At 49.0% G+C, this 24879-nt stretch overlaps 10 protein-coding genes across 10 annotated transcripts; 8 read left to right on the forward strand and 2 right to left on the reverse strand.

Moving 5' to 3' along the window:
* Positions 1-3530: 3530 nt before the first annotated feature.
* FTJAE_13341 (mRNA binding post-transcriptional regulator) lies at positions 3531-4899 on the forward strand (the record flags this gene model as incomplete). The annotated part of the gene is made up of 4 exons (XM_037346476.1): positions 3531-3670; positions 3720-3968; positions 4019-4844; positions 4891-4899. The coding sequence occupies 4 exons, from the start codon at positions 3531-3533 to the stop codon at positions 4897-4899; spliced, it is 1224 nt and encodes a 407-aa protein (XP_037199632.1).
* Positions 4900-6113: 1214 nt separating this feature from the next.
* FTJAE_13342 (tatD-related DNase) lies at positions 6114-7139 on the forward strand (the record flags this gene model as incomplete). The annotated part of the gene is made up of 2 exons (XM_037346477.1): positions 6114-6188; positions 6231-7139. 2 exons carry the CDS (start codon positions 6114-6116, stop codon positions 7137-7139), a joined length of 984 nt encoding a protein of 327 aa, XP_037199633.1.
* A 310-nt stretch (positions 7140-7449) lies between these two features.
* FTJAE_13343 (uncharacterized protein) lies at positions 7450-8582 on the reverse strand (the record flags this gene model as incomplete). The annotated part of the gene is made up of 3 exons (XM_037346478.1): positions 7450-7625; positions 7675-8342; positions 8389-8582. 3 exons carry the CDS (start codon positions 8580-8582, stop codon positions 7450-7452), a joined length of 1038 nt encoding a protein of 345 aa, XP_037199634.1.
* A 1753-nt stretch (positions 8583-10335) lies between these two features.
* On the forward strand, positions 10336-11580 carry FTJAE_13344 (sterol 24-C-methyltransferase; the record flags this gene model as incomplete). Its single annotated transcript, XM_037346479.1, has 3 exons — positions 10336-10574; positions 10626-10947; positions 10996-11580. The coding sequence occupies 3 exons, from the start codon at positions 10336-10338 to the stop codon at positions 11578-11580; spliced, it is 1146 nt and encodes a 381-aa protein (XP_037199635.1).
* A 1332-nt stretch (positions 11581-12912) lies between these two features.
* FTJAE_13345 (NACHT and WD40 domain protein) lies at positions 12913-14112 on the forward strand (the record flags this gene model as incomplete). The annotated part of the gene is made up of 1 exon (XM_037346480.1): positions 12913-14112. The coding sequence occupies one exon, from the start codon at positions 12913-12915 to the stop codon at positions 14110-14112; it is 1200 nt and encodes a 399-aa protein (XP_037199636.1).
* Positions 14113-14795: 683 nt separating this feature from the next.
* On the forward strand, positions 14796-15770 carry FTJAE_13346 (short-chain dehydrogenase reductase SDR; the record flags this gene model as incomplete). The annotated part of the gene is made up of 1 exon (XM_037346481.1): positions 14796-15770. One exon carries the CDS (start codon positions 14796-14798, stop codon positions 15768-15770), a length of 975 nt encoding a protein of 324 aa, XP_037199637.1.
* A 563-nt stretch (positions 15771-16333) lies between these two features.
* On the forward strand, positions 16334-17605 carry FTJAE_13347 (uncharacterized protein; the record flags this gene model as incomplete). Its single annotated transcript, XM_037346482.1, has 3 exons — positions 16334-16525; positions 16661-17275; positions 17594-17605. 3 exons carry the CDS (start codon positions 16334-16336, stop codon positions 17603-17605), a joined length of 819 nt encoding a protein of 272 aa, XP_037199638.1.
* Positions 17606-18128: 523 nt separating this feature from the next.
* On the forward strand, positions 18129-19318 carry FTJAE_13348 (uncharacterized protein; the record flags this gene model as incomplete). Its single annotated transcript, XM_037346483.1, has 3 exons — positions 18129-18423; positions 18474-18902; positions 18948-19318. 3 exons carry the CDS (start codon positions 18129-18131, stop codon positions 19316-19318), a joined length of 1095 nt encoding a protein of 364 aa, XP_037199639.1.
* A 167-nt stretch (positions 19319-19485) lies between these two features.
* On the reverse strand, positions 19486-20915 carry FTJAE_13349 (oxalate decarboxylase; the record flags this gene model as incomplete). The annotated part of the gene is made up of 5 exons (XM_037346484.1): positions 19486-19678; positions 19726-20193; positions 20239-20432; positions 20479-20714; positions 20771-20915. 5 exons carry the CDS (start codon positions 20913-20915, stop codon positions 19486-19488), a joined length of 1236 nt encoding a protein of 411 aa, XP_037199640.1.
* Positions 20916-22888: 1973 nt separating this feature from the next.
* On the forward strand, positions 22889-24508 carry FTJAE_13350 (selenium-binding protein; the record flags this gene model as incomplete). Its single annotated transcript, XM_037346486.1, has 5 exons — positions 22889-23191; positions 23240-23785; positions 23830-23891; positions 23943-24273; positions 24323-24508. The coding sequence occupies 5 exons, from the start codon at positions 22889-22891 to the stop codon at positions 24506-24508; spliced, it is 1428 nt and encodes a 475-aa protein (XP_037199641.1).
* Between the last annotated feature and the right edge of the window lie 371 nt (positions 24509-24879).

The following is a 24879-nucleotide window of genomic DNA, read 5'->3' on the forward strand; positions in this document are numbered from 1 at the left end:
CGCCACGCCAGCCGTCAAGGGTAGCCCTGGTTGCGGAGAGCCACACAATGCTTTTCAGCACGACAGGTACCCAAGCCCAAACATGGCTGAGTTTGCCCGTTCGAAAAGTACGTACCCAGCTCAAGCGAAACAGCAAGGGGCCCCAAACAATGCCATTACAGCCTCGAGTTTTCGAGTAGACGGCTCGAGCTTGAGCTTCGCATTGTTTTGAACCACTTTGACCATCGCCATCGCCGTAGCAAGTCCGGTGATTGTATGCATCACGATGATCGCGAAGTTGCCGAACTAAATTGTCGATACTGTGCGTAAGAGCAGCTAGGGCAAGGCCCACAGGTTTTGTCCTTGTCCTTCTCGTTCTCCTCCCTTCCATCCCTTCCAGTCTCTCCACATCGCGACACACACATTTTCTCAAGCCACGCCCACCCTTACTGGCTCCCACCACCTTGTGGTGAGCCTCTTCTGGGCTCTTGACTCCCAATGGAAATGTAATTCGATGTTGTGCGTCTGTTCTCCAAAAGCCCTCTTCCTGGCTTCTTCCCCTCCTCCGTTAAGATCTTGTAGAGACCTTTCATCCCCCCTCCCATCTTAAACTTCTTGCGTAAACTTATTCCCTCCGAAGCAACCGCTTGATCGTCTTCTCGTCTCTGTCCCTTGTGCAATCGTCCTGAACGCTTTGTTGTGTTACGGAGTGTCCGTTACTGCGCCTGCTTGACCAGGTCCACGCTACCGTTACCATCATCTCATCTGAATTCCGTGCACCTGCAGCCGCTCCGTCACTCACCCAGTGACTTAACAGCGTCATTCGTCCATTGGGCTGTTTCAGTACCACCCTTAGCAAGCCCGCACCAAGATTCAAGATCCCCTTGTCAGCGGATACGGCAGCCCACACCCCCTGGTCGACAATTTTCCCTTACCGGTGCCCTCGTCCCCGCGTGCCCCCGATTGTTCCCAAGACCAAAGCCCAAACAAGGCAAGGTTAAGAAAAAAAAGCTCGTCTTTTTTCTCTCTGTCTCCCGCATTACGACTCATCCCACGACTCTCTTTCTTGTTTCCCCTCATCCATCTTTGTACTCATCACGGTTTTCACGGCTCTTCCCTTGCGCGTGTTTCGGAAATTGGCTGTGACAGTTACTGTTGTTTTTGTTGGCGCCTAAAAGTGAGTTTTGCTTTCCTTCATTCCTTGTTGCTCGTCGATTCCTTGTACATCTGTTGGTAGTCGTGGTTGGTGGAGGGAGGTTTGTGGGATTGGGCCGGATATCAGCTTCAACGACGCTTCATACGCATTGCGCCCACCACCATCGACAATTTTCTACTTGAGAATATGACCGACTCCATGGATCTTTGAATGTGCTTTGGTTCGAAGATTCCATGCTATATTCGACTTTTGAGCAGTACTCAGTTCCTCCCGTCGCATCTGTTCGTCTGTTCCGATCATCCGCGAAGCGACCATATCGATAAGCAGCACCGAAGGAGTCAGCAGCGCAACGAGTCTCCTTGCCGACTTCTGAAACGATACCTGCAATGCGTCGCATACCAAGCTTTCGATGCCTGATAATTGGGTGTTGATCGTCTACCGACTTCATATGCTTAGTTACGCCAGCTCCTGGTGACTAAGGCGCAAGCTATTGTCATTTTGAACGACTCGTCACCACCGGAATCAGGGATGCTGAAATCCTGGAACTTTCGAAGAACGCACGACGCTGAAGGGAGAGAATCTTTGGGGCTGCCGAGTCACCTGGAACCAGGACCATGAATTGAACGGCCTGCATTATGCTGGCACTTGTTGTCTAAGGACTGCTTTCCCAGTATACTGCGACACCGGGATCACGAATAACTTATCTGGATGGTCTCCAATTAGCAAATGAAGTGTTCGTTGAAGCGGTGTCTGGCCTACATAAAACTTGTCGACCAATCAGGATGGACGTATCTGCACCTGGAATTTGGAGGTTTCCAACCCAGCCTGGGAAAGGTCACAGATGTTGGGACCAGTTCGACACTTCCAATCACGGCTTCTGGGACCAACATGGATTGGCAATTGGGGAGACCAATAGAAGACTAACAAATGCATAGGTTCAGCTCATTTCAGGAACGTTTGCAGCTACCTTACCACATTCCTTTGGAATCTTTGGTAAAGCACCTTACCCTGTGAGAACGACGATTTGGCGTTTCGCATCCCCATCACTCTCCTCAGAAGCATTTCATTGCTTGTACCGGCGTGACGGCGTCTTAGAGACTTGATTCGCATCTGTACGAATACTTTTCGGAGTCCAATTCTCGGTTATCAGATTCATATTCTTTAAGGATTAGACTCGGCGTGAAGGTAGGAGGATTCAATCTGGCACTGCTGAACTGCGCCGCTCACATCAGCTTTGCAGGTCTTACGATCCAAAAATAGCGACTTACTTCGTTGTGCTTTCGGTACTCGATTCTCTGACGGTACGTTCTGCAATTTCGCCCTGATGTTGCCACTCGCTGCCTTGTGTGACTGGTTTACCCAAGCACGTGGACCTGTCTCGCAAACCTTGTCTTTTTTATGAACGGTCTTGATGGTTATCGATGTGTCCTTTTGGGACCGAGATTTGAAGAGAGAAAAAATCCATAGCTTGTTGGTGCTTGTTGTTTGGTTGAGGAGGCAGGAGCCGCATGGGCAAGGCACTGTTGCCTGAACTTCAACCTTCAACCTTTAACCTTCACCTTCCCACATGCAGGCGCTCCACATCGCAATAATTTCTTGACCTTGCATCAACCTTTCGCTTCTTCACGCTCCTTCGAGCCTCGCGACAGCGTCGCTAATATTTGCTGATAGCTCTTCTACGACTTTTTTACGACGTGTACGAGTTTACTACCCACGGTAAGTTGCTTTATCGCCATGATTTTCCTCCCAAAAACCACCCGCCTTTGGACGATCAGCCTCATGAAGGTCGTTGAAGCGGTCATTGAATGCGCCTCGGTAGCCTACCCACCGCTCGGCCACGAACCACTCGGGCCATTGTTCAGTTTGCGGAGCTAGAGTTCACGAGATAGAACCCAAAGGATCCACCTGGTTCATGTGCCTTGGACCTCTGATTCACTCTTCCAAGCCCTGGAATCCTTCTTCGGAATAATACTGGCCAAACCTTGAGCTTTCGTCCCTGTTTATTCGGCTCGGCGCTTCTGATTCGCTGTGGATTGTATTTTTTGCTGCGGGCTGATCGAGGCGGCATCCTCACTTCCCCCCACATTATATGCATTTCTTTTTTGTCACGGCACAACTTTCATCTCTCCCAGTGCCCTCGCATTGGGTCTCGCTCAATACTTTTGCTGACTCACGAATAGTCTTCTTTTATTGTTGCTCTGCTCTGTAAAGCCCTGCAACATCTTGCTTTTTCCTCGAACATATAAAGCTCGTGCTTGGTTCTCGACTCTGGTACGGTCTCCCCACATTCTCCCCACCCTTCTTCCTCCTCTTTTGCGAATTTGCACTTGGTTATATTTCCTTCGCTGGTACTCGTTCATATTTACCCATGGTGTTAACTCCTCGAAAGCGCATTATGGATTTCGCCAGTGTCCCCCCCAACAACGCAGCTCCTGCTGGCCCAATGTCTTTCTCCAACGGTACTCCTCCCGCTCCTGATATGAGCTCTGCCCCCCCTCCTGGTTCTGGCCCTGATTCTCCCAAGACCACTCTCTGGTAAGTAGTAGCTGGCTGTCATGGTACAAGCGAGTGCTGACTATTGTAGGATGGGAGAGCTCGAGCCCTGGATGGATGAGAACTTCATCAAGGGTGTCTTTATGTCTGCCGCCCATGAAACTGTCAACGTTAAGGTCATCCGTGACAAGAACTCTGGTAACGCGGGCTACTGCTTTGTTGAATTCCAGTCCCCTGAGTCCGCTACCAGTGCCCTCGGCATGAACGGAAAGCAAGTTCCTAACAGCCAGCGCACCTTCAAGCTAAACTGGGCTTCTGGTGGTGGTCTCGTTGACCGACGGTATGTGCTCTCCCCAAACGTTTGGGGGAATTATTAGTAACATGCTCCAGGGACGATCGTGGCCCCGAGTACAGCATTTTCGTTGGCGACCTTGGCCCCGAGGTCAACGAGTACGTCCTGGTTTCTCTCTTCCAGGCTCGATTCCCTTCTTGCAAGTCTGCCAAGATCATGACCGACGCCATGTCCGGCCAGAGCCGTGGCTATGGTTTCGTTCGCTTCTCCGACGAGAACGATCAGCAGCGTGCTCTTGTTGAGATGCAGGGTGTCTACTGCGGCAACCGACCCATGCGTATCTCTACTGCTACGCCCAAGAATCGTGGCAACCACGGCTTCGGTGGTCAAGGTCACCACAACGGCGGTCCCATGATGGGCGGTATGCCTCAGCAGCAGATGTGGAATGGAGGTGGTATGCAGGGCTTCGGATATGGTGGTTTTAACCCTGCCACTCAGATGAACCAGTTCACTGACCCCAACAACACCACTGTCTTTGTTGGTGGCCTTTCTGGCTACGTCACCGAGGATGAGCTCCGATCCTTCTTCCAGGGCTTTGGCGAGATAACTTACGTCAAGATCCCTCCTGGCAAGGGCTGCGGCTTTGTTCAGTTCGTCCACCGCCACGCTGCCGAGATGGCCATCAACCAGATGCAGGGCTACCCCATTGGTAACTCGCGCGTGCGTCTCAGCTGGGGACGTTCTCAAAACAACTCTGGCGTTGGTACTCCCTACCGCCCCGCCCCTCCTCCCCCTCACTACATGGGCATGCCCAGCCACGGCGGACCTGGCAACTATGGCCCCCAGCACTTTGGCGGCCCTGCTCCCGGTCCTCAAGGACCTCCTGGCCCTCCTGGACCCCCCGGACCTGGCGGACCTCCCCAGGTAAGCGTGACTCATCCGAATGACCTCTATGTACTGACATGTTTAGGAGTTCTAACTCCATTTGCAGTAATTTGACCACGAACTCGTTGACGAAGGGGCTTCTATACGACCAATCCCCGGCACTTATATTTCCTTGGGCTCAGTTATCTTGCCTTATCATGAGCTATCGCGTAGCAGTTGTATCTGCTTTTCGGCAGTTTACGAGTGATACCCAACCTTGATTTCGATTTGGGATCATGACTTTAAGTTTTATGGCAGCTCAGGATTTCAACACGACACCACGCTCACTCCATTTCCTTGGGTCTGAATCATGATTGGCGTTGGAGATCTTTGGTCCCCCGGTGGATTGTCATCAATTCAATTCATTTAAGCTACTTGCCTGTACCCTCTGCGTTTACTTTAGTCACTCACTGCTTTTTCCTTTTTGCTTTTGACTGTATGTCACTGTCTTTAGCCATGGATATGTTCAAGTCGCTTTAGCGTGATGATCACACGTCGTCGTCTTTGCAAAGCTAGCTACGCCCACTGTTTCCTTCCAAATCTTTTCTCGTAGTCAGACCAAGGCCTTTTTACTTGGTGGGATTTGGGTTCGCGCATTTCATTGGCTTCTTATAGGAGGACTGGCTGCACAGCGACTCTGTTTGGCATCGCCCTATGGTTCATCCGAGCATCGGAGCTTGCTCGGCGCGTAAGTTTCACGGTTTAGCACGGTATACCTGGTGTGCTTGGAGGGAATCTGGGGTGCAAAAAAAAGAGTGGTTAGGAAAAGAATGGTCTTGGCTATGAGTGTTGTTTCTGATGAGGCGATGGGGAGTTTGGCCCGCGGTTTTGGGAGTCAGTATTATGCGAAACAGACCGAACATTGAACTGATGAAGGCAAACCAAACTGACTCGCGTGACCATGGCATGTCAACACGACACGTATGAATCCCCTCTTCTGACAGCTCAGCTCCAGCACAGCACAACAGACTAGCTTCACATCTCCGCCTCTGAGGACCTCCACATAATGGAGAGGCTGACGTAATTTTAAAGCCAAGATATTTAGGGTTCGAGTCTGATAGCTGCTGTCATTGGGCGTAGAAGCCGTGGAAGCTCCTCGTATGTAGCTAGTGCTGTGTTTAAGCTGCAGCATGATATCTTTCATGACCTTTGAGTGGAACTTTATTTCCAAGTACTTTAAGCCCAGCACCTCCTCTTTCAAACTTTACCTAGAGATTATCCCCTCATTTTAGAATCTTATCAAATATTGACGATACCATCATAACAATCATGTCTTCTATTGATCTGAGTGCTTTCCCCGCAGCAGCTCCTGCAGCTCCATCCTCTGAGATTCGCTACGCAGATGTAAGTCCGATACCCTGAAGCTATACATGTCTGACAATCTAGGTCGCTGTTACAGCTACCGCGAAAGAGTTCAAGGGTATATACCGCGAAGATAAGCAATACCACGAACCGGACTTTATCAACACCCTAGACCGTGCCAAAGATGCTGGCGTCAGTAAAGTTATGCTGACGGGCATGTCACTCGCCGACGTGTCTCACAACGAAAGTATCGTCAAGCTTCGCCCCTCGCAGTGTTACTATACAATCGGCGTACATCCATATCATGCTTCCGAGCTTGACGCCGGTGGAAAGTCATACCTTGATGAACTGGAGCAGAAAGTCAACAGCGCACTTGCACAGGATACGCCACATATCGCTGCCTTTGGTGAATTAGGTCTTGACTATGATAGAGAGCAACACGCTTCGAAGGATGTTCAGAAGAAAGCTTTCAAAGCGCAATTGGACTTGTTTGTCAAGAATAGCTGGGATCTCCCACTGTTTTTACACTGCCGCAATGCCTTTGACGATTTCGTCGAGATGATTACACCATACATTGAGAAACTCCCGCGCGGGGGTTTAGTACACAGCTTCGTCGGGAGCACAAGCCAGATGGAGAAGCTTGTATCCTTAGGTCTAGGCATCAGCGTCAACGGGTTCAGCTTCCAGAGCACAGAGAGTCTGGAGATGGTATCCAAGATACCGCTCGACGCACTGCAGCTGGAGACGGATGCGCCGTGGGGAGAATTGAAGGGCGATGTGGTGAAGCGGTACTGTGAGAATGCGAGACCGTTGCCGGCGTCGAAGAAGAGGGATAAGTGGGATGCTAAGTGCTTGGTTAAGGAGAGGAATGAGAGTTGTTATATGGAGCGTGTGGCGCTTGTTGTAGCGGGATTGAAGGGTATTGGTGTTGATGAGGTTGCGGAAGCGGCGTGGAGGAACAGTGTGAGGATGTTTGGACTTGGACGAAGATAGAGACTATGGAATGGGAATCTAAGTAAAGAATAAAGTGTTCACAAAGTCTTGCGATAAGGAAGTCAGCATCTGTAAGAGACCTGTGAAGAGATTGGGGTGACAGAAGAGCCATCGAGGCCGGTACTTTTGAGCAATTGACTACTTCCCAAAGGCACTTTAGTGATTTATGTGTATTAAATCTACCTAGTAGCAGTTAAAAAATGAATTTGTTTAATCTCTGTAGTATCAGACTTGTTGTTCTGTTCAATGGATGGGCGTTATAGCCTCTGCAGCCTCCAAACAGCCCGCGGCATCCCATCCTACCAAGACTTTAGAAGATAGCCAAAGCATTCGGGGGCGATCCAATCAGTCCAGGCTGATTCAAAGGAGTCGAAGTAATCATGAACGAGTACCTCTTCTTCTCCTTACAATACCTCGCCAACTCCTTCAAATCCCACAACTCGCCAATCGACATACCAAACATGTTCAAACAATACATATGAAGCACTACACCAGTTAGCAAACATCCACAGTCTTCCAAACAAGAACCACTCACCTAGATCTTTCATTCCACCGATAGAACCATCAGGTTTCAGAGGAGGATACGCTTCGAAACTATTCGAGTCCGACGCCGCAGCTGCAAAGCGCTTGTTCCACAGCCATCGAGCTGTTTCTTCACAGCCGTGAAGACCTGTTAGTTTGGCAGCGGCCATTTTACCCAGATCAGCGGGGTTCATGTTATCGACTACTTCGGTTGCGCCTGTTCTGACGATGAGAATGTCGCCGGGTTGGAACTCAACGTTCTGGTGGGCAGCACAAGCTTCAAGGTCTTCAACCGTGATGCGGTTCCCATCAAAGGCATGGAACTCGATTCCTTTTTCTTCAGCGTAAGAAGCGTAGTCAATTAGAACGCCTCGACCGGCGATGCAGCCTCGGGAGTGCCAATGGTCAAGGGTTGGCATTTTGTTTGACTCGGTTGAGTCAATTGATAAGGCTTCTTTATCGGGATTCGCGCCATTGTAAGCCAGACCTGAATCCTGGTGTTGGAAATGGCACAGACTATCCCATTGACTACTACACTGCGTGTTGAATGATAATTCATCGTCCCAAGACTTGCCCTGTTCGAATGGAAGCGCTGCCATACTCTCGGGTATGTAGAGGATCTTGTGCTGAGCAGCGAGTCGTCCTGGGATGTTGAGCTTGTTCATGGCATTGAGCGGCCAGCTATCAAACGTCAGTATCTAACAATGAGTGCTTTCGGGAGATGTACTTGAGAGATATAGAGACTCCATCTTTGACCTCGAGAGCTGCATTCCGAACAACTTCTGGAGTCAGGAAGTTCAGCGTTCCGACCTGGTCCTTCTTCCCATCACGGTCAAAAACACCCCAGGCACAGCCCTTGGGCATGCCTTCAACCGGAGGAAGGTCATCAAAGTCGGGAACAGAGTCCATATCGAAGGGCATTGTCGTTGCTGGGAAGTGAAGGGATGGTGAATTGAAGCGGTGAAGTTGGGGATGTCGCATGCTTTATACCACGTCGCAAACCAACCCCAATTCTAGACACTGCATGCGATTAGACTGAATTGGGATCAAGAATCCTGCTGCCTGCGCATTGAAGCTGTATCATGTCGTTTTCGCAAATGAGTACCCACTGGCTATTGTCAGCCACTTCTCCAGGGTATGTAGGCAGCCATTTAAGAGTGAAACTATTCCCAGATTTGTGCCGAGGGGTGAGAAAAAGGAATGCGCAGTGGGAATAATAGGAGATTTTTATGCATGCAAGGATATGGGAGCAATCATGTGGAAGGATATTAGATAGTAAAACATGCTATTATTATGTCGGTTTCTGGTCATGTCCTCCTGCAATTGAGGAAGCAAGTTCAAGTCAAGTTTGACACTTTACTATGAGGTACTTTACCAGTTCATTCGACCAAGTTCCTAGCGTTTCACCCTCTCCAACTTCGCTGAAAGTCTTTCTAGGAGCATAAAGAATGTCTGCTTTTCTATCGCCCGCGCAAACAGAACGGCACCCAACAGTCCCTGCAATGCCACCCAGTTAAGCCCCCATAATCCAACATCAAATACACCCATCACTCTTGCTCTAGGACCTGCCCATGACCAATGATATAGGGCTCGTATAAGGTGCCGCGGATGTGTCTTTGTGAGAGAAAGAACCGAAGGCGGATTCGAGGGAAATATCACGCCTGGCCCGTTCCAAAGCTCAGGTGCTTTTGTTCAAGGCCGATTAAGAAAAGAGCAGCAGTAGTAAAAGCAATATGACACATAAGTGATTAAAAGAACTGAAACGTCATGGAAAAGAAGTACCATTAGGTCTTGAAGCCGCTGTGTATAGTGCGAGTTGCTTGTTTATCAATCTTGTATCGGAGCGCACTGCCTGTAAGTCAAGATTGACACCATACCGACTACGCATCCCCCCCCGAAAGTGCAATGGCAGAAGAAGTGATAAAAAGTCAACACCGCTCTGATTACTCGTAAAGGGCTGAAACCGCGGACCGGCGATATCCAAAAGCCCTTCTCGATATTGGAATTTCGGATCCAGTGCAGGCACGAATACGAAACACCAGTATTTAGAACATATGAGAGAGCTCCGAAAACATAGGAAAGTCTAGAATCTATAAACAGAATCTGACACAATAGCCGATGCCTCAAATAGCCAACGTCGTTAGCGACCTGCACACCTGCAGGGACACCCGCAACTCAATGGCTCGGTTCAAGTCAAACAAGGTAATTCACGAGAACCCGATTGGTGCAGATAAGTTTCCATCTATCTACCTAGATCAGATCAGATCGTTATCTTGAGCGATTAATCCCCCGTAATAAACTGGAACGGGTGACGGTGAGTGGCAGTTGATAGTCTTCGCATTCGGATCGGGAGTTCGTATTCGTACTCTGTTTCAAACACTCAACTGAAGGATGGATCATAACAGCAGCGTACACAGCTCTTGTTCGTTTTCGCAAAAGGATTGTATCATAGTTGTAGGAGTCAATATGTAGAGCTTGGTGAAAGTATAGAGTCGGGAAGGAATCCGAAATATCAAAGGACCAGCCTCCTTAGCATACAGCTTTGGAGTTTTCAGATTTCTATTTAAACTAGAACGATTCTCTTCCAACGAACATCAGACCACTCCAAGTTCATCACTCTTCAGCTATATCTCTTCTCTCAAAACTTATACTCTGAATCTCTCGAAACTCCAAAATGTCTTCCTCAGAACTGATCTCCTACGACGAGGCCCAGAACTCAGCCTTCGACAATGTCCTCCATCGAAAATCAAAAGAGTCAAAGGGCGGAATGCGAGCCATGATCAACAAAGACAACAAAGCACATGCCGCAGCTGTCGATGAATACTTTCAGTTCTGGGATAACAAGAAAGCTGAAGATGAAGTTGAGGCTGTACGACAGGAGAGAACTGATAACTATGCCAGTTTGACAAGACAGTAAGTTCCCCTGACTCTTGTATTTTCCTCTTACTAACCTTGGGGAAATAGGTATTATAACCTCGCAACCGATCTCTACGAGTACGGATGGTCTCAGTCTTTTCATTTCTGCCGTTTTGCATATGGCGAAGATTTCAACCGCGCTATTGCTCGACATGAACATTATCTCGCTCATAACATCGGTATCAGGCCTGGTATGAAAGTCCTGGATGTTGGATGTGGTGTTGGTGGACCTGCTCGTGAAATTGTCAAGTTTACTGGTGCTCATGTAACTGGGTTGAACCTCAACGAGTATCAAGTCCAACGAGCGACTATCTATGCTGAGAAAGAGGGTCTTTCTGATAAGCTTAAGTTTGTCCAGGGAGACTTTATGGTAAGCTGATTATGAGCGAGTTCGCAGAGATATACTAATGTGCGGTAGAAAATCCCCTTTCCAGATAACTCTTTCGACGCCGTCTATGCTATCGAAGCAACCGTCCACGCACCCTCCTTAGAAGGCGTCTACAGCGAAATCCGGCGAGTCCTCAAACCCGGCGGTATATTCGGCGTCTACGAATGGCTCATGACAGATACCTACAACAACGACGATCTAGAACAGCGCCGTATCCGTCTAGACATTGAGCAAGGCGACGGTATCGCGCAGATGTTCAAGATCGACCACGGTCTATCAGCCATTCAAGCCGCTGGTTTTGACCTCCTCCACCATGAGGATCTCGCAGCTACAGATGACGGAACAGCACCGTGGTACTGGCCTTTGGACAGTAACATGCGATATGCGCAGACTATCGGTGATTTCTTTACGGTTTTGAGGATGAATAAGTGGGGGAGACTTGTGATGCATAATGTGATTGGAGCGTTGGAGGCGTGTTGGATTGCGCCGAGGGGCACGAGGAAGACGGCGGATAGTCTTGGCCAGGCTGCGGATGCGTTGGTTGAGGGTGGGAAGAGAAAGTTGTTTACGCCGATGTATTTGATGGTTGGGAGAAAGGCGGAGGAGTCTAAGTGAGGTGAATTGGGAATATTGGATGCTTGATAGGGTGGGACGGAGAGCATGGAGGAGTATTTGATAGTGGAAGACTATTGAGAGGGGCGGTATACCCGTGGAGATGATAGATCAAGAATCGATACTAGCCTGTGCAGGCAACTAAAATGTTTCATTATTAATCGCAATTATTACTTTCGCCTCCTTATGCATTGCAGAATCTCGATGCTTATAAGCTTGGGGTCGCATCCACTCTGTAAGCGATAGGGCTGGCCGCATCATACCTCGAGGGCAATGAGCAAACACAGCTGGCCCGGTCAACCCTGTAAAGCCATAAGCGGACTCAATATCAGTCATAAATATGTAATCCCCGATATTTGCCCATCATAACCTCCAGGTCTCATGTTATTAAAGCCCCCACGTGTTGAAAGCTTAGGCGTCTAAAGTTAGCTTATCGATAAGGCTTAGATCTCCAACGGCCGCTCCCAAATATCCACTGCCGATAATCTCACCAAGCCTCCGAGACCGCGCGTCAATGACCAATTACCACGGGAAAAGCAACTCCCGGGTGGAAACACTCATCCTATGGCCCTGCGAATAGAATATTGTATTGATTTACGAAGGCGCAGCTTGTTCGGAAGATGAGGAATCCGAGCTGTGATGATTTTATTTTTACTGCCGTACCCGTACGCGCGCTGAAATCTCGGGATAGCTCAGCGGGATCTGGGGGGGCTGGGGCCGATGTGGGACAGGGCTGAAATACGATTGTTTCAAAATGGGGAGCTTTATTCTCAAGATTTTGCGATAAAAAGCGCTAAAAAGATGGGATCAAAAAGTCAAGGCTTGGTATTGTAGATGATTACGACATTACTCTCTGGGCATTGAAGCTCACAGCTTGTTTAGGAGCAAGTGATCATCAACGCCCAGCAAATGGAAGCGGCCGTCTCACGTCATCATCATAGTCGTGGCGGTATAGCTTAGACCCCCAGACCCGACCCTTCGATCACTCATCAGTGGCTGGTCGCCCCCTGCTTCCTCTCTGCAAGCCCTTTTTTTAATCCCCGTGGTTCCCCCCCTCTTATTCATTTTCCCTCCCCTCTCTGCTCTGTTTTGCGAGTTTAGCTGGAACAACGGCGAAACAATTCCAGCGATAAGAGCATTTAGCGAAACGAAGCTGCTACGAGATATATGAAAATTTACAGAGATACGATATTTTACGATTAACAAGGACGATAAGGCGATAAGATTGCTATCTTTTGAGTGGTTGGCTATCTGGAGCTCGATCGATATCGTGGCGTACCTTGCAGCTGAAACACCAACAAACCCGATACGAGACCCGAGATCTATCAAGCCACGATGTTGAAAAAGAAGGAAACCCTCACCATCATCACGCCCATCCCGGGCTTCATCCCGCGACAGCTCGCTATCGATCTTCTTCACTCCCACGGCGAGATCATCACCCTCAACCCCCTCGTCCTGTCGCACAAGCCCATTCCCGCTCCTCGCCATGCCGCCGCCGACGAGTACTACAGCACCTGGTACGAGATCACAGAGCGCATCCAGTACATCCCCGGCCTGGGAAAGATAGGTTCCGGAAAGCTCACGTTTAACGGATGTTTTCATGATATGCCATGGGGTATGCAGTCGCATATTTATATCCCGCTTGGTATCGACATGAGGAACAAGTACCGCATTATGGGGAACCAGCCGGGCATCGAACCACCGGAGCAGCCTGAACTTGGACTTGAACAGCTTGGTGCGCCGAAGGAGGGGCTTTATCTTCGCACTGATGTTGAGCTCAAGTGTAACATTACTCTGATGGGTTTTGTGAAAGCGGAGTCGAGAAAGGCTAGCGTTGATATGGTTAACCGTATGGTGAAGAAGGCGGAGTTGCTCGATGCTGGTCTTTTGAAGGCCATGTTTGAGGATGGAAAGCTCAAGACTTATAACCCTAATGATCGATCGGAGGCGAGTCAGGCGAGACAACAGGCGCTGAGACAGCAGACTATGCCGGAGGGTCAGTTCGCTGGTGCTGCTCCTCCTGGACCTGGACCTATGAGCCCAGGTCCTTCTTACACTCAGCCCTACGCGTATGCTCAGCAACAACAACCTCATCTCCAACCCCAACCTTCACCAACATACCCTTACGCCCGTCCCGACGCCTCCAACTCCCAATACCCGCAAAGCCCATACGGCTACCACCCAGGCCAAACACCTCCCCCCAACGCCCAATACCAACAACAAGCACCGCCCGTGCCGCCAAAAACCAACATCCAGAGCTTCCCGATGGAACTCCCCGGCGACTACTACCACCCACAGCAATCACCAAATCTCCAACAGCAGCCCAGTCCTGGACATCCACCCAGCAACTACCGCAATTCTACGGGGTCTTATGATCCGCGATGGTCGCAGTCTAGTCCGTCGGCTGCTGATTCGCATCGCGCGAGTATGTACTCGCAGCACTCGGCGGGATATCCGTCGCCGGCGCCTGCGCAGCAGAGTTTTGCGGCGGAGTTACCGTCGCATAATGAGACGTCGGAGGAGCATAGACATTGAGGGGTGGAAAAAGTAAAGTAGCCGGTCATTTTAGTGATGATACATGGGATGGCGTTTTGATTGGGATGGATACCTTTTGCTAGTGAGAGTCAACAATGAGTGGTAGAGAATATTGGAGAGAACAGAGTTGTGTATTTCAGTCCGTTGATGCTGAGGGTGTAGATGATACCCTTTTGGATGATAAGAGGAATTGCGATTGACACGATGGCTTGCGTGAGGTTGAGAGTAAGAAGTCCCATCGCAAATGGCTCTTCCATGTGACGAAGACACCAAGTGAACGAGATTCGACCCATAATTATGATATCAAATCATTACTCAGGTTCTAGTTCAATATTCTCGGATAGTTTTGCGAAATCCGGCATTCGGGTCGTTGCCGGCGAGATAATTCTCAGCCCTACGGACGGAGTTCACCACTGCGGACTTTGGTGGAGTCGGGATTCAACAACATTCTTCGGCGACTTTGCAAATCAGAACCAGGGGATTGAGAATGAATTTGTCAGAGATAATGAAACGTAGAAATAGTAGATTTGTAATAGGAATTGATGGATCGCAGGGGAGACTCGAGATGTTGATATAAGGCAACACGTAGCCCAACGAGAGACAATGATCAATACTCAGAGCTTTCTCCTACTACCAATCCAACAAATTCCCCGGAATATCTTCAGAATATATTTCGATCTCAAATGCCTCCTCTAAGACAGCCCAAAGTCGAGCCTTTACCGCCCGGTATCGACCTCACCAACAAAACAGCCATCGTCACAGGCGCAACAGCCGGCATCGGCATGGAACTATCCCGCCAACTCCTCGATCTTAATCTATCAACCCTGATCCTCGCGGTTCGAAATGTCTACAAAGGCGAAGAAGTCCGCAAGACACTTTCGGCTATCAATTCCAAAGCTGTCGTCCAAGTGATGAAGCTTGACACTGCCGACTACGCCAGTGTGAAAGCCTTCGCTGAGACGTTTAAGAGCAAGCATGGGAAACTTCACCTACTCATGCTGAACGCTGGGATAAGTGATATCACTTTTGGACTTGCGCCTACGGGGCATGAGAAGAACTTTCAGGTTAATTACCTGTCTAATGTTCTGTTGACTTTGCTTCTTCTGCCTACCCTTGAACATACAGCTGAGCTTGAGGGAGCACCTACGCGCATTACATGGACAGGAAGTCGTATGCATTTGCAAACAAGCCTCGGCAGCAAAGTCCCCCTCAAGAAAGACGAAGGCATATTCGAACACTTTGACGCACCGGGTGTGATCCCTCCCCTGGCCCGCTACGGCGACACAAAGCTCCTCGTTCTTCTCTTCCAACACGAACTCGCCTCTCGCTACCCTCCCAAGAAAGTTATAATCAACCACTTCTGCCCCGGTATGGTCGATACATCTCTAGCAGATATTCTTCCTGTTTATATCCGCCTTCCGGCGCTGATGCTTAAGGCTCTGCGTGCGAGATCGGTTGACAAGGCTGGATGGATCGGATTACATGCTGCGCTTGTGGTGGGCGATGAAACACATGGGAAGTTGTTGGGGGACAAGGAGATTGCGGATTTGGGTGATTTTGTACCGTCGGAGGAGGGGATGAGGATTAGGAAGTTGTTGTGGGAGGAGACTGTTGGGGAGATGAGGGGGTTGACCCAGGTGCCTTCATGGATGGAGTGATCTGCACTTTGCATTTACCCCCCTTGCAGGACCATCGCATCTTTCACTTGGCGTGCGCATTTCTGTTATAAAGAGTGTTAACTTGGTGTATGTAAGTAGATATGCTGAAAGAGAATGTTTGTTGATGATAATCACGAGAGGACGATGGTTCTTAGGGAGCAAGAAAACACGAGACCTAATTTTGGGGTGATAAAATACACTCTTTAGAAGGTATCCTAAACTTATCCTACCTACCTTAGTAGGTAAATTTATATTAAGTTACCTAAGTCTTTTTATCAGAAAGGCTTAAGGTCCTGGGTTTTGGTTCCTCCCCTGAGCCTCCCCTGAGCACCCAATACCACCCTAGTCGCAGTAGCTACCTACTTCCTATCTATTTCACAGTTTCGCTGACGAATCTCGGAAAGAGGTAATCTCGAAATGCTTGGGCTGCTAAGACTGGTGGTAGGCAAGGGCAAGATAGGCATTCTTTCCACTGCTTGATCTTCTGTAAACTACCTACTTGTCCGCGTGCATCAAGCCAAACTTCCTTCATCATCATCATTCACTTCTAGGCACAATACAAAATGTCCAACAACGCAGAATCGAATAACATCGATAATTCCTTACGCTTACACAGCGTCTCCTTGGACAGCATCAAGCCAGACCCTGCCAAATTTCACAGGCATCGCCTCGGCCGACGCGGCGTAGTCTACTGCTGGACCGACGACGACAAAGAAGAGTTTCAAACGAGACTTATGCGACGACATCCAGACCCGGTAAGACTTCCCTAAACATAGACTAAATGGCACAAGTCTTTTCATCATTTAGGGTCAAATTTTACCCTAGTTTTCTTGCCTTCCCCTGGGGCGGGGCAATGTCATGTTAGAGAGCAACTGGACTAACAGTCACAGGCCGATAGCGTCCTTGATCCCATCACCATCCACAAAGAATCCCACTACCAAGAGCCTCCCTACATTCCAGGAGAGTATAGAAGGGTTCCATTCTTGCAAAAGCACCCCGCTCACCCGTTTGCGGTCGTATTACAGGCCATGAAAGCTTCAACTCCGAACTGGAGATGTGATGATGTCGACATCATGGTCCAAAGCGATCTTCTAAACTTGATCTTCTCGTGGATGCGGGGTGATGACACCTCGAGCCTTACGATTGATGCGTGGCTGGTCAAAAATACGCTCTTCCTTACACTCTTTGCGGGCGAGAAATCATCCCCCGGCAATGAGGAAGATGAACCATTAGATACTACCTTCATGCCGTCGCCTACTAGCGTCGGACAACATCATATCATAAGTTACCCATTCGGAGGCCTCAAATTACTCGTCACCACGCCCGGCCATCTTATCCACTCCGCCCACTGGGAAGGCGAAGCACGCTTCACCCGAATACTGCCGACCAAGGATGGGGAGCCTGATTGGGATCAGGTCCTCCCACTGTTATGGTTCAGCGTAACACACACGGGTGTATCTGGCTCTATCTCCGACGGAGTCTTCAAAGAAGAGAGACAGTGGCATGTAAGCTCGAAGATAATACTATGGAGGCAGCAGGCCGATACGAGAAAGTATATGAGGATGATGGTCTGGCTCCTCCGGCACATACAGATAATCACTATGGGGCGGCTGACCAAGTCATGTTCGATTCGCTTTGAGGGCAGTGGCAGTGACAAAAAGATACAGATCAATTCTGTGTCGTGGGTACACCATTTGCCTATTTTATTTGGGGAGTTGTGGGAGGAGCCATAGCGATTTCAAGAACAGTGATCAATGAGACTTTGCATCCATAGTTATTGTGACTTTGTTATCAATGTGACTAACATGACTCCATCTATAAAGGCACCTGGCTAGAGGAGAAAATAAAACTTAGGACCTTAAGCCTGAATAAGGAAAGATTTAAGTAATTTAATACAAGTTTAGGATACCTTTTAAGAATTTATTCTACCTTTCTCACTCTCACGCGGAAGCCCCGGCAAAATCGCATGACCATATAACTTCCCCGGTCGTTGGTTATACGCACCCGAGGAGAATCGTCTGGCCTAGAATTCAATAGTCTAATCCCGCATGGACTTTAGTTTCCAGGGTCTGGGGTCTTCAGCTGTGTTGAGGTTCACAAATTGAGTCCCTATTGGCCCGGACATAAGCGTGCATCTAATAGTCTCCTCGCTTACGGGGTTTGTTGGTGATGCTGCTGTTGGCTTGGCATTTTATGACCCTGGGGCTCGGGCCAGCGCATTCAATATTGGGATCTTTTTAGAATAGTTAGCTCAAAAGTAAAGAAAAATGATCTGATCTTTTTCAGTGTATATAAGTTGACATCATTTGGGATGAGTTTTGTTTATTTTCTGCGTATTATCCTGTTTTAGCTGGTAAAATGGTTGCATTCAAGTCCATCCTCTTTCTCCTCGCCTTTGGCACAGAGGCTCTCGGTGCAACTACCGAAGTCATCTGCGAAAGCAAATATGGCACAAAGAGTATCGCTTCGAATAAAGTCCCACGGGCTACTTTGACTGTGATGAATCAGATCACGGTTATTAAGAAGGTCATTCGAAAAGTCAACATTGTTGTCGTGCCCAGGGCAAAGACTACCACTGAGACCGAGACAGAGATTCAGGTGACTACGACATATGCTGATACGGATGCCGAGACTGCTACTGAAACTGAGACTGGTGAGTTTATGCAAGTAGAAGCGAGTGATTCAGTGGTGCTGATGGTTTAGATATACAAATCACGAATCGGGTTATGCTGCTCGCGCGAACTTCGACATCGGTAACTTCTACAACCACTACAAGGTACACCACTGCCACAATCGCCGCACCATCGGGCTTCGTCCCCATCAAAGAAGTCCAAGGCTACATCGCCAGAGTCAAAGCCCGAGGTCCCGTACCAAGAGCTACTACCGCGTATCTTCAGCGCATCGACTGCACCAAGAAGATTCCTTCCACTACGACCAAGACTATAACTACCACTGTCAAGGGAGCGAGAATTACTCTTAAGCCCAAGACTGTTACGAAAAAGACTACGAGTATCTTTGTCATCACTGTGACGGAGTATGGACCGCAGGTTACGGAGACGGAGACGGAGACTTTTACGGAGTTGAGGGTTAACCTTGCTCAGAGGACGCAGACTCAGACAATACCTGAGACTGGTGAGTACACCGGCTTACTCTGTAGTGCCATGCTAATATGTTTAGTCACCGTTGAATCAACCGTCCCGGCTGATCCCGTCTACGCCGCCTGCTCCGCCAACAACCTCGCCAGCACAGCCAACGGGGGTAAGAGAATCGCCGACTTTAGCGCTTGGAAAGAATATAGAACCATTTCTATCTCTGGCCTTAAGAGCGCTTATTCATGCTGTGTTGAATGTCAGAAGAAGCAGAACTGCTTGATGAGTCGGTCAAGTGCTGGTGGTGCAACGTGCTGGTTGTACTTGATGCCTAGTGATGATGCTTGTTCAGCGCAGGTTAACTGGTTGACGTATCGCACTGATAGTGGTGTTAGTGTGGAGTGGACTTATAGTAATGGACCTTGTGGGAGGGCTGTTAATGGGCGGGAGTCATCTTAATCATCGCGTCGGTGTTGAGCTTGGCCTCGAGGTCATATTGAAGGGGTTGTCACAGCAAGTAAGTACTTACAGTACGGAACAGAATATAAATTATATGGATAAGTAGCTAATATTAGAATGAGACCATTATATCAACTCGTCGTAACACCATAACATCCATTTGGTGTCTACTCAATCAAAACCTGCTTCTCCTTCTTCAGACTCTCAACAAAACTAATCGACACATTGAGAGTCTGGGCGACAACATCAGGAGGAGTTAAAGCAAGCCACTGAGTCAATGAGATATCCGCAACACGATCAGACTTGTAGACCTCAATCCAAATAAGATCCTCGTCTTCCGAAGTATTCTCAATGTAGTGTCTATCACATATCAGCATCATCTTCAAACACACAAACGAAGAACTTACCCAGAGTTATCAGGAAACGCAGCAGTGTCACCCGCCGAAAAGTCAAAAGTCCTCGCCGCCGCATTCCCAATAAAAACCGTCGCCCTCGCCTTACCCTGATGGAAATACAGCCACTCCTCCGCATTAGGATGCCAATGCAACTCCCTCAACCCACCCGGCTTAAGTGTAACAAAAGTTGCAGCAAGAGTCTTGGACGCAGGGAAGTTTGTGGAGTCGATCTTCCAGAAGTTACCGCCCGTGCCGCCAATCTTTTCAGGATCGTGCTGGAATGTGCGGTATACGAAGGAGCTGTTTCCTGAGAGTTTGCCGGCGGGACCGTCGGTCACGTTGTGTTTTGTTGGTGTGCCGGGGAGGATGTAGGGGTTGGGGGCTGTAACATTTTCGAAGACGGAGGCGTTGACGCCGAAGTTTTTGGCGAGGATGGATTTGGGGGTGTGGTTGATCCAGTCGTCGACCATGAAGGTTGTGCTGGCTTGTTAGTGGTGTTGTGTGATAGGTGTAGGGGTGACTTACCCGATCTTGTCAAAGTCGGCTTCGTCAAAGACTAGGAGATACTCGTTCTCATCGGCGAGACCTTGGACGGTGTGGGCTGCGCCCTTGGGAAAGTACCAGATGTCACCGTAGTTGAGGACTTCTTCCTGATAGCGCCCGAATTCATCAACGGCAGAGATGAGGACGGAGCCGTTGTATACAATACCCCATTCAGCCTGTCAAGTCAGTATAAGGTGGTTGAGACGGAAGTGTCAGACTTACGACTTTATGCCAGTGGAGTTCTCGGATAGCTCCCTTGACGAGATGCTGCTGAGCGCCAGAGATGTCATGGCTGGACGGCAGATCTTGGATGACCTGTTCGCGAACCCAACCGCCCTTTAAGAGACGAGTCTTGGAGTCGGAGAAACTCCATTTGAGATTGGGAACAACGCCGTTGTCAGTGGGTTGCTGGCCTAGGTTATCAGGGTTCTGGAGGTCAAGCTCTTTGTTTGTGCCGCCTATCACTGTGTAAGTATGTGATGAGAATAAGAGAGCATTGGGTGTTTGAGCTTACCTAGAAGAACAGCGCCTTTACCCTTTCCATCATATGGTTGGCCTTTGTCAAAGCCGGGCTGTTGAGTATCCTTTGGAGCTGCCGCAACGATGTTTGACCCAAGGCACAGAGCCAGGGCGGAAGAGAAGAGTGATGCACCCTTCATGATAGCGATCAAACTGGTACGCAAGAACGAACAAGCTGAAGAAGAGGAGTGATAAGAGGGTGAATAAAGAAGGTGGAGAGATGAGGACTTCTGTCTCACCGGCGACGTCTTATACCCTCAACACCACGCGGTCCATCACGACATCATGCATACAGCACATCCATCAAACTGGGAAATTACGAGAGGCGTAGCTGAACGGCAATCACACCCTAGGCACTTACACAAATGACACTATGATAAGTCGCGCTGTCTGAAAGAAACAATGATCGGCATAGCTGCATGAAGCTATCAAGGAAATTGCAGTACGAATTCTGGGTGTGGATGGCGTTTGCTTACCCTGAACACAACCAAGCACGTTAGTGATGATCGACACTCCGCCTGCCAAGACGGAGATAAGCGCGATGGCGAGCAAGGATTAATGTAGATCTGGGGTTGACGACATAATTAGTGGATTTAACGCCATCGATCCGCCGGGTTTTAGTGCGGCTCAACGTGGGTTTGGACGAACCAGGGCCCCACGCTATAAGCATACATTTATGGTAATTCATAGTGTTGCATTTGCCGGCTTTCGGCATGTTCCTGATTATCGCGAGTGAAGCATTACGGTAACTCGAGGCTTTTGGTATTGAGATAATTGTTCAAGATACACAAAAGGCTAAGTAGTTTAGTTGGATCTGTCTTTTCTGTAGTTTCTGGACATCGCAACTCGGAATGCCTCGCTGCGGCCCCTCGGCGTGGATGCTCGCAGCCTTACAAGGATTACACTCGCAATCCAGACTAACAAGACGTCTTCCCAGACAGTCAAAGCACCTTGAAGATCTCCCACATATCCAGCCTAGCGAGAAAACAAACGTATAAGTCATTTCCCGAAAGAGATGTTTAGTCTATTACCCCCACCGGTATTTCCAACTGCCGGGGACTCGTTTCAGGGGTAGCTGAGTGCGCCCGAGCTAATGGGCCAAGGCTGATGTTCATTGCCTTACGGATGGAGTAATTCCGCACTATGGCGTTGTGAATGCAAGGCTGTCTCAGTGGGGATGGTAAATACCACGCGATAGTGATGCCATTTGTTAGAGCTGTTGATCCAAATATCCCAGATATCTGGGATGGAACTGTGCGGGAACCTTATCCTCGGTAAGCTTGAACTCAATGGGTCTAACTAGATGTAAAACATTGCCAAACTCATTTAAACATCGCCTGTAAGCAGAGGAACAGAATCTGTACCGACTGAAGTTCTCCCTCTGATGTTCGTTGGTGCACGATGCCGTCCGTAGCTCCAGTGCTAGGTATAACTGCTCTTCGACCGAAGTAACAGAGACTCATCCATAATTGACCATGGCGACCACCCAAGCAAAGCGTGATCGAGTACATTAGTCCATGCAAGTCTCAGCTCAAGGTAACCCTGAGAGAATACAGACCTCTCAATCAAGTAATTGAGTGACGCTACTCTGCCAGATTGACAACCATCAGGGGCATCACCGACAACCCACCACTCTCATCCCACGGACGATCGGGAGGTCGGTAATTCAGTCCCCAAAGTCCGACAGGACGGTCCAGAAACTTTTGGTTAGATCTGTGCAGATCAGTCCTATAGTCACCGGGTAGTTCACTTCCGCTGCGCTTTTGTATGTCCTCCTTGCCAGCACATCAACCAAGCTAGACGAGAGCAGTCAAGACTGAGGAGGAAAACGTCCTGAGAAGGAAATTGTGATAGCCGTGGCAGAAGAAAACTCATCATGAGGTTCGATTGTGTCTTTGTGAGGCTTGATGATACAATTTTCGAGAGTGATGTCGATGAGGGAGATGGACAGCTGGAATCAGGAGATCAATGAGAGGAATAGAAGAGAACAAGAAAGAGTTGTGAAGGAGAGAGAATCTGGGTATATAACACCCTAGAAACTCCCTCAAACTTTCTCATCATCGCTCACATCATCAACTTGCTCACTTCCCACAATCCACTGAGCTCCTTTACAATGCCCTCTCTCATCTCCATCACGGCCCTTCTAGGTGCCCTTGCCTCCCAGGTCTCAGCATCACCCGCCAACATCGCCAAAAGAGGTCTCAGTCTCCCTCCTCTGATCCCCAAGATCCCAGGAGTGACTGAGCCTCTTGCTGACAACGCTCCCCCCCTGCCTATTCTCCAACTCCCTACTCCTCCGTTGGACAGCCCCCCTTTCAAGGTCTCCAACATCAAGCCCAAGAAGATTGGATACTTCTGGACTGGTGCTGGTGATAACAAGCATGCTGATTTCTTGGTCACTGCTAGTCTTGATGATGTGAGTTTGCTGAGTCTACGATGGGAAGGGAGTGTGCTAACAGACTAGGACACCTTTGGTGAAATCATTGACATCACTGATGTCAACACCAGTGGTAACTCACCTCACCATCTAGGCAGCTCGCTTGATGGCAAGACCCTCGTTGGAGGCGGTCTTCTCTCTCTTCTCAAGACCCAAGACACAGCCTTCTACTTCGATACTTCGGACCCATACCATCCCAAGTTCGACCACAGCAACCGTGGTATTCTCGGCTCCATCGTCGATGAGATCCGCGCCAAGCCCGATGGTGGTTTCTTTATCACCTACATGGGCAGTGCCGTCGGTACATCTCCCGGTCGTTTGATCGAGACTGATGCCAACGGTAACATCATCCATGAGTGGCCTGAGGATGTTGAGGGTACACTCAACATTCTTGGGGAGCAGTTCTCTCCTCATGGATTGAGTGTGGATTTTGACAAGAACATTATTCTTACTTCCGACTTTGTTGTTCCGATTACGATTCTGAAGCCTACTCTTGGTATCAAGAAGGCTGATACTCTTCGCCTTTGGGATCTCAAGTCTCGCAAGATCATCTCTACTATTACTATTCCTAACGTGAGTTGCTCGAGTCAAGATGAGAATGTAGCTAACAGCCACAGGGCCAAGGTATTCAAGACGTCAAGTTCATTCCCGGTAACAAGGAGAGTGCAGCTCTCGCTACGTAAGTCTCAACGCTCAACGCTCTTCACCGAATACTAACTCACGTCGATAGTGCTGTTGGCCCCGGCCAAGTCTGGATCATCTACCCCTTCCGCAAAGACTCCAAGGGCAACCAAGGTATCGCCGAACTCCTCTATGATCTCGGCGACAAAGCCAAGGACTCCCTCGCCATCTACTCCGACATCACCGACGACGGAAAATTCGCCTACTTCACCATCACGCTCGGCAACCACATCGCCGCTCTTGACATCTCTGACCTCGACAACGTCAAGCGTCTTGATGACCCCGATGAGGAACAGCCCATCATTGGACCTCACTATGTCAAGATCTCTCCTGATAAGAAGAACCTCCTCGTCACTGGCTACTTCGTCCAAGCTGGAGATGTAAGTCGTCATTACTGTACTTTTGATGGGTTTGTGCTAATTTTTGTAGATTTCTATTGTCAACACTCCTGGAGATTACAAGGGTCACTGGATTGACATCAACGATGATGGATCGCTTAGCTTCAACCGCACCATTGACTTTGAGAAGATCTTTACTAAGACTCGTGGGGGTGCGCGACCACACAGTGTTGTCATCTTTGATCTCACTGATCCCGAGAACCCTATCTATTACTAGAGAGCATAAGTCTGGTGGCTTTGGAGTGGTTTATAAGAGTGGTATGGTCTATTGGACTTGATGAATTTCGGTTGGATGATGGACTGGATGTTTGTTGCTTCTTCGTACCTCTATGAGGCCTTCATTCAGGGATATACTGTGGCGCTTCCCTCCCTACCTAGTACTTATTTACATATATTTCTCAATTGAGTCTTTAATTTTGTTACTTAATATACTCATCTATTGGATTATCACGACCTTTAGACACTGGATCGAATGCGGGTAATGCCTTGGGCCACTATCCCCTAAACACCCCCACTGTAATGTAGTGGAGACCTTGACCATGCACCGCCGTGAATAGACGTGGACGGCCGCAAGAATAGGCCATGATC

Source organism: Fusarium tjaetaba, assembly GCF_013396195.1.
Source record: "Fusarium tjaetaba strain NRRL 66243 chromosome Unknown NRRL66243_c0000403, whole genome shotgun sequence".
In the NCBI taxonomy this organism is placed as follows: Eukaryota; Fungi; Ascomycota; class Sordariomycetes; order Hypocreales; family Nectriaceae; genus Fusarium; species Fusarium tjaetaba.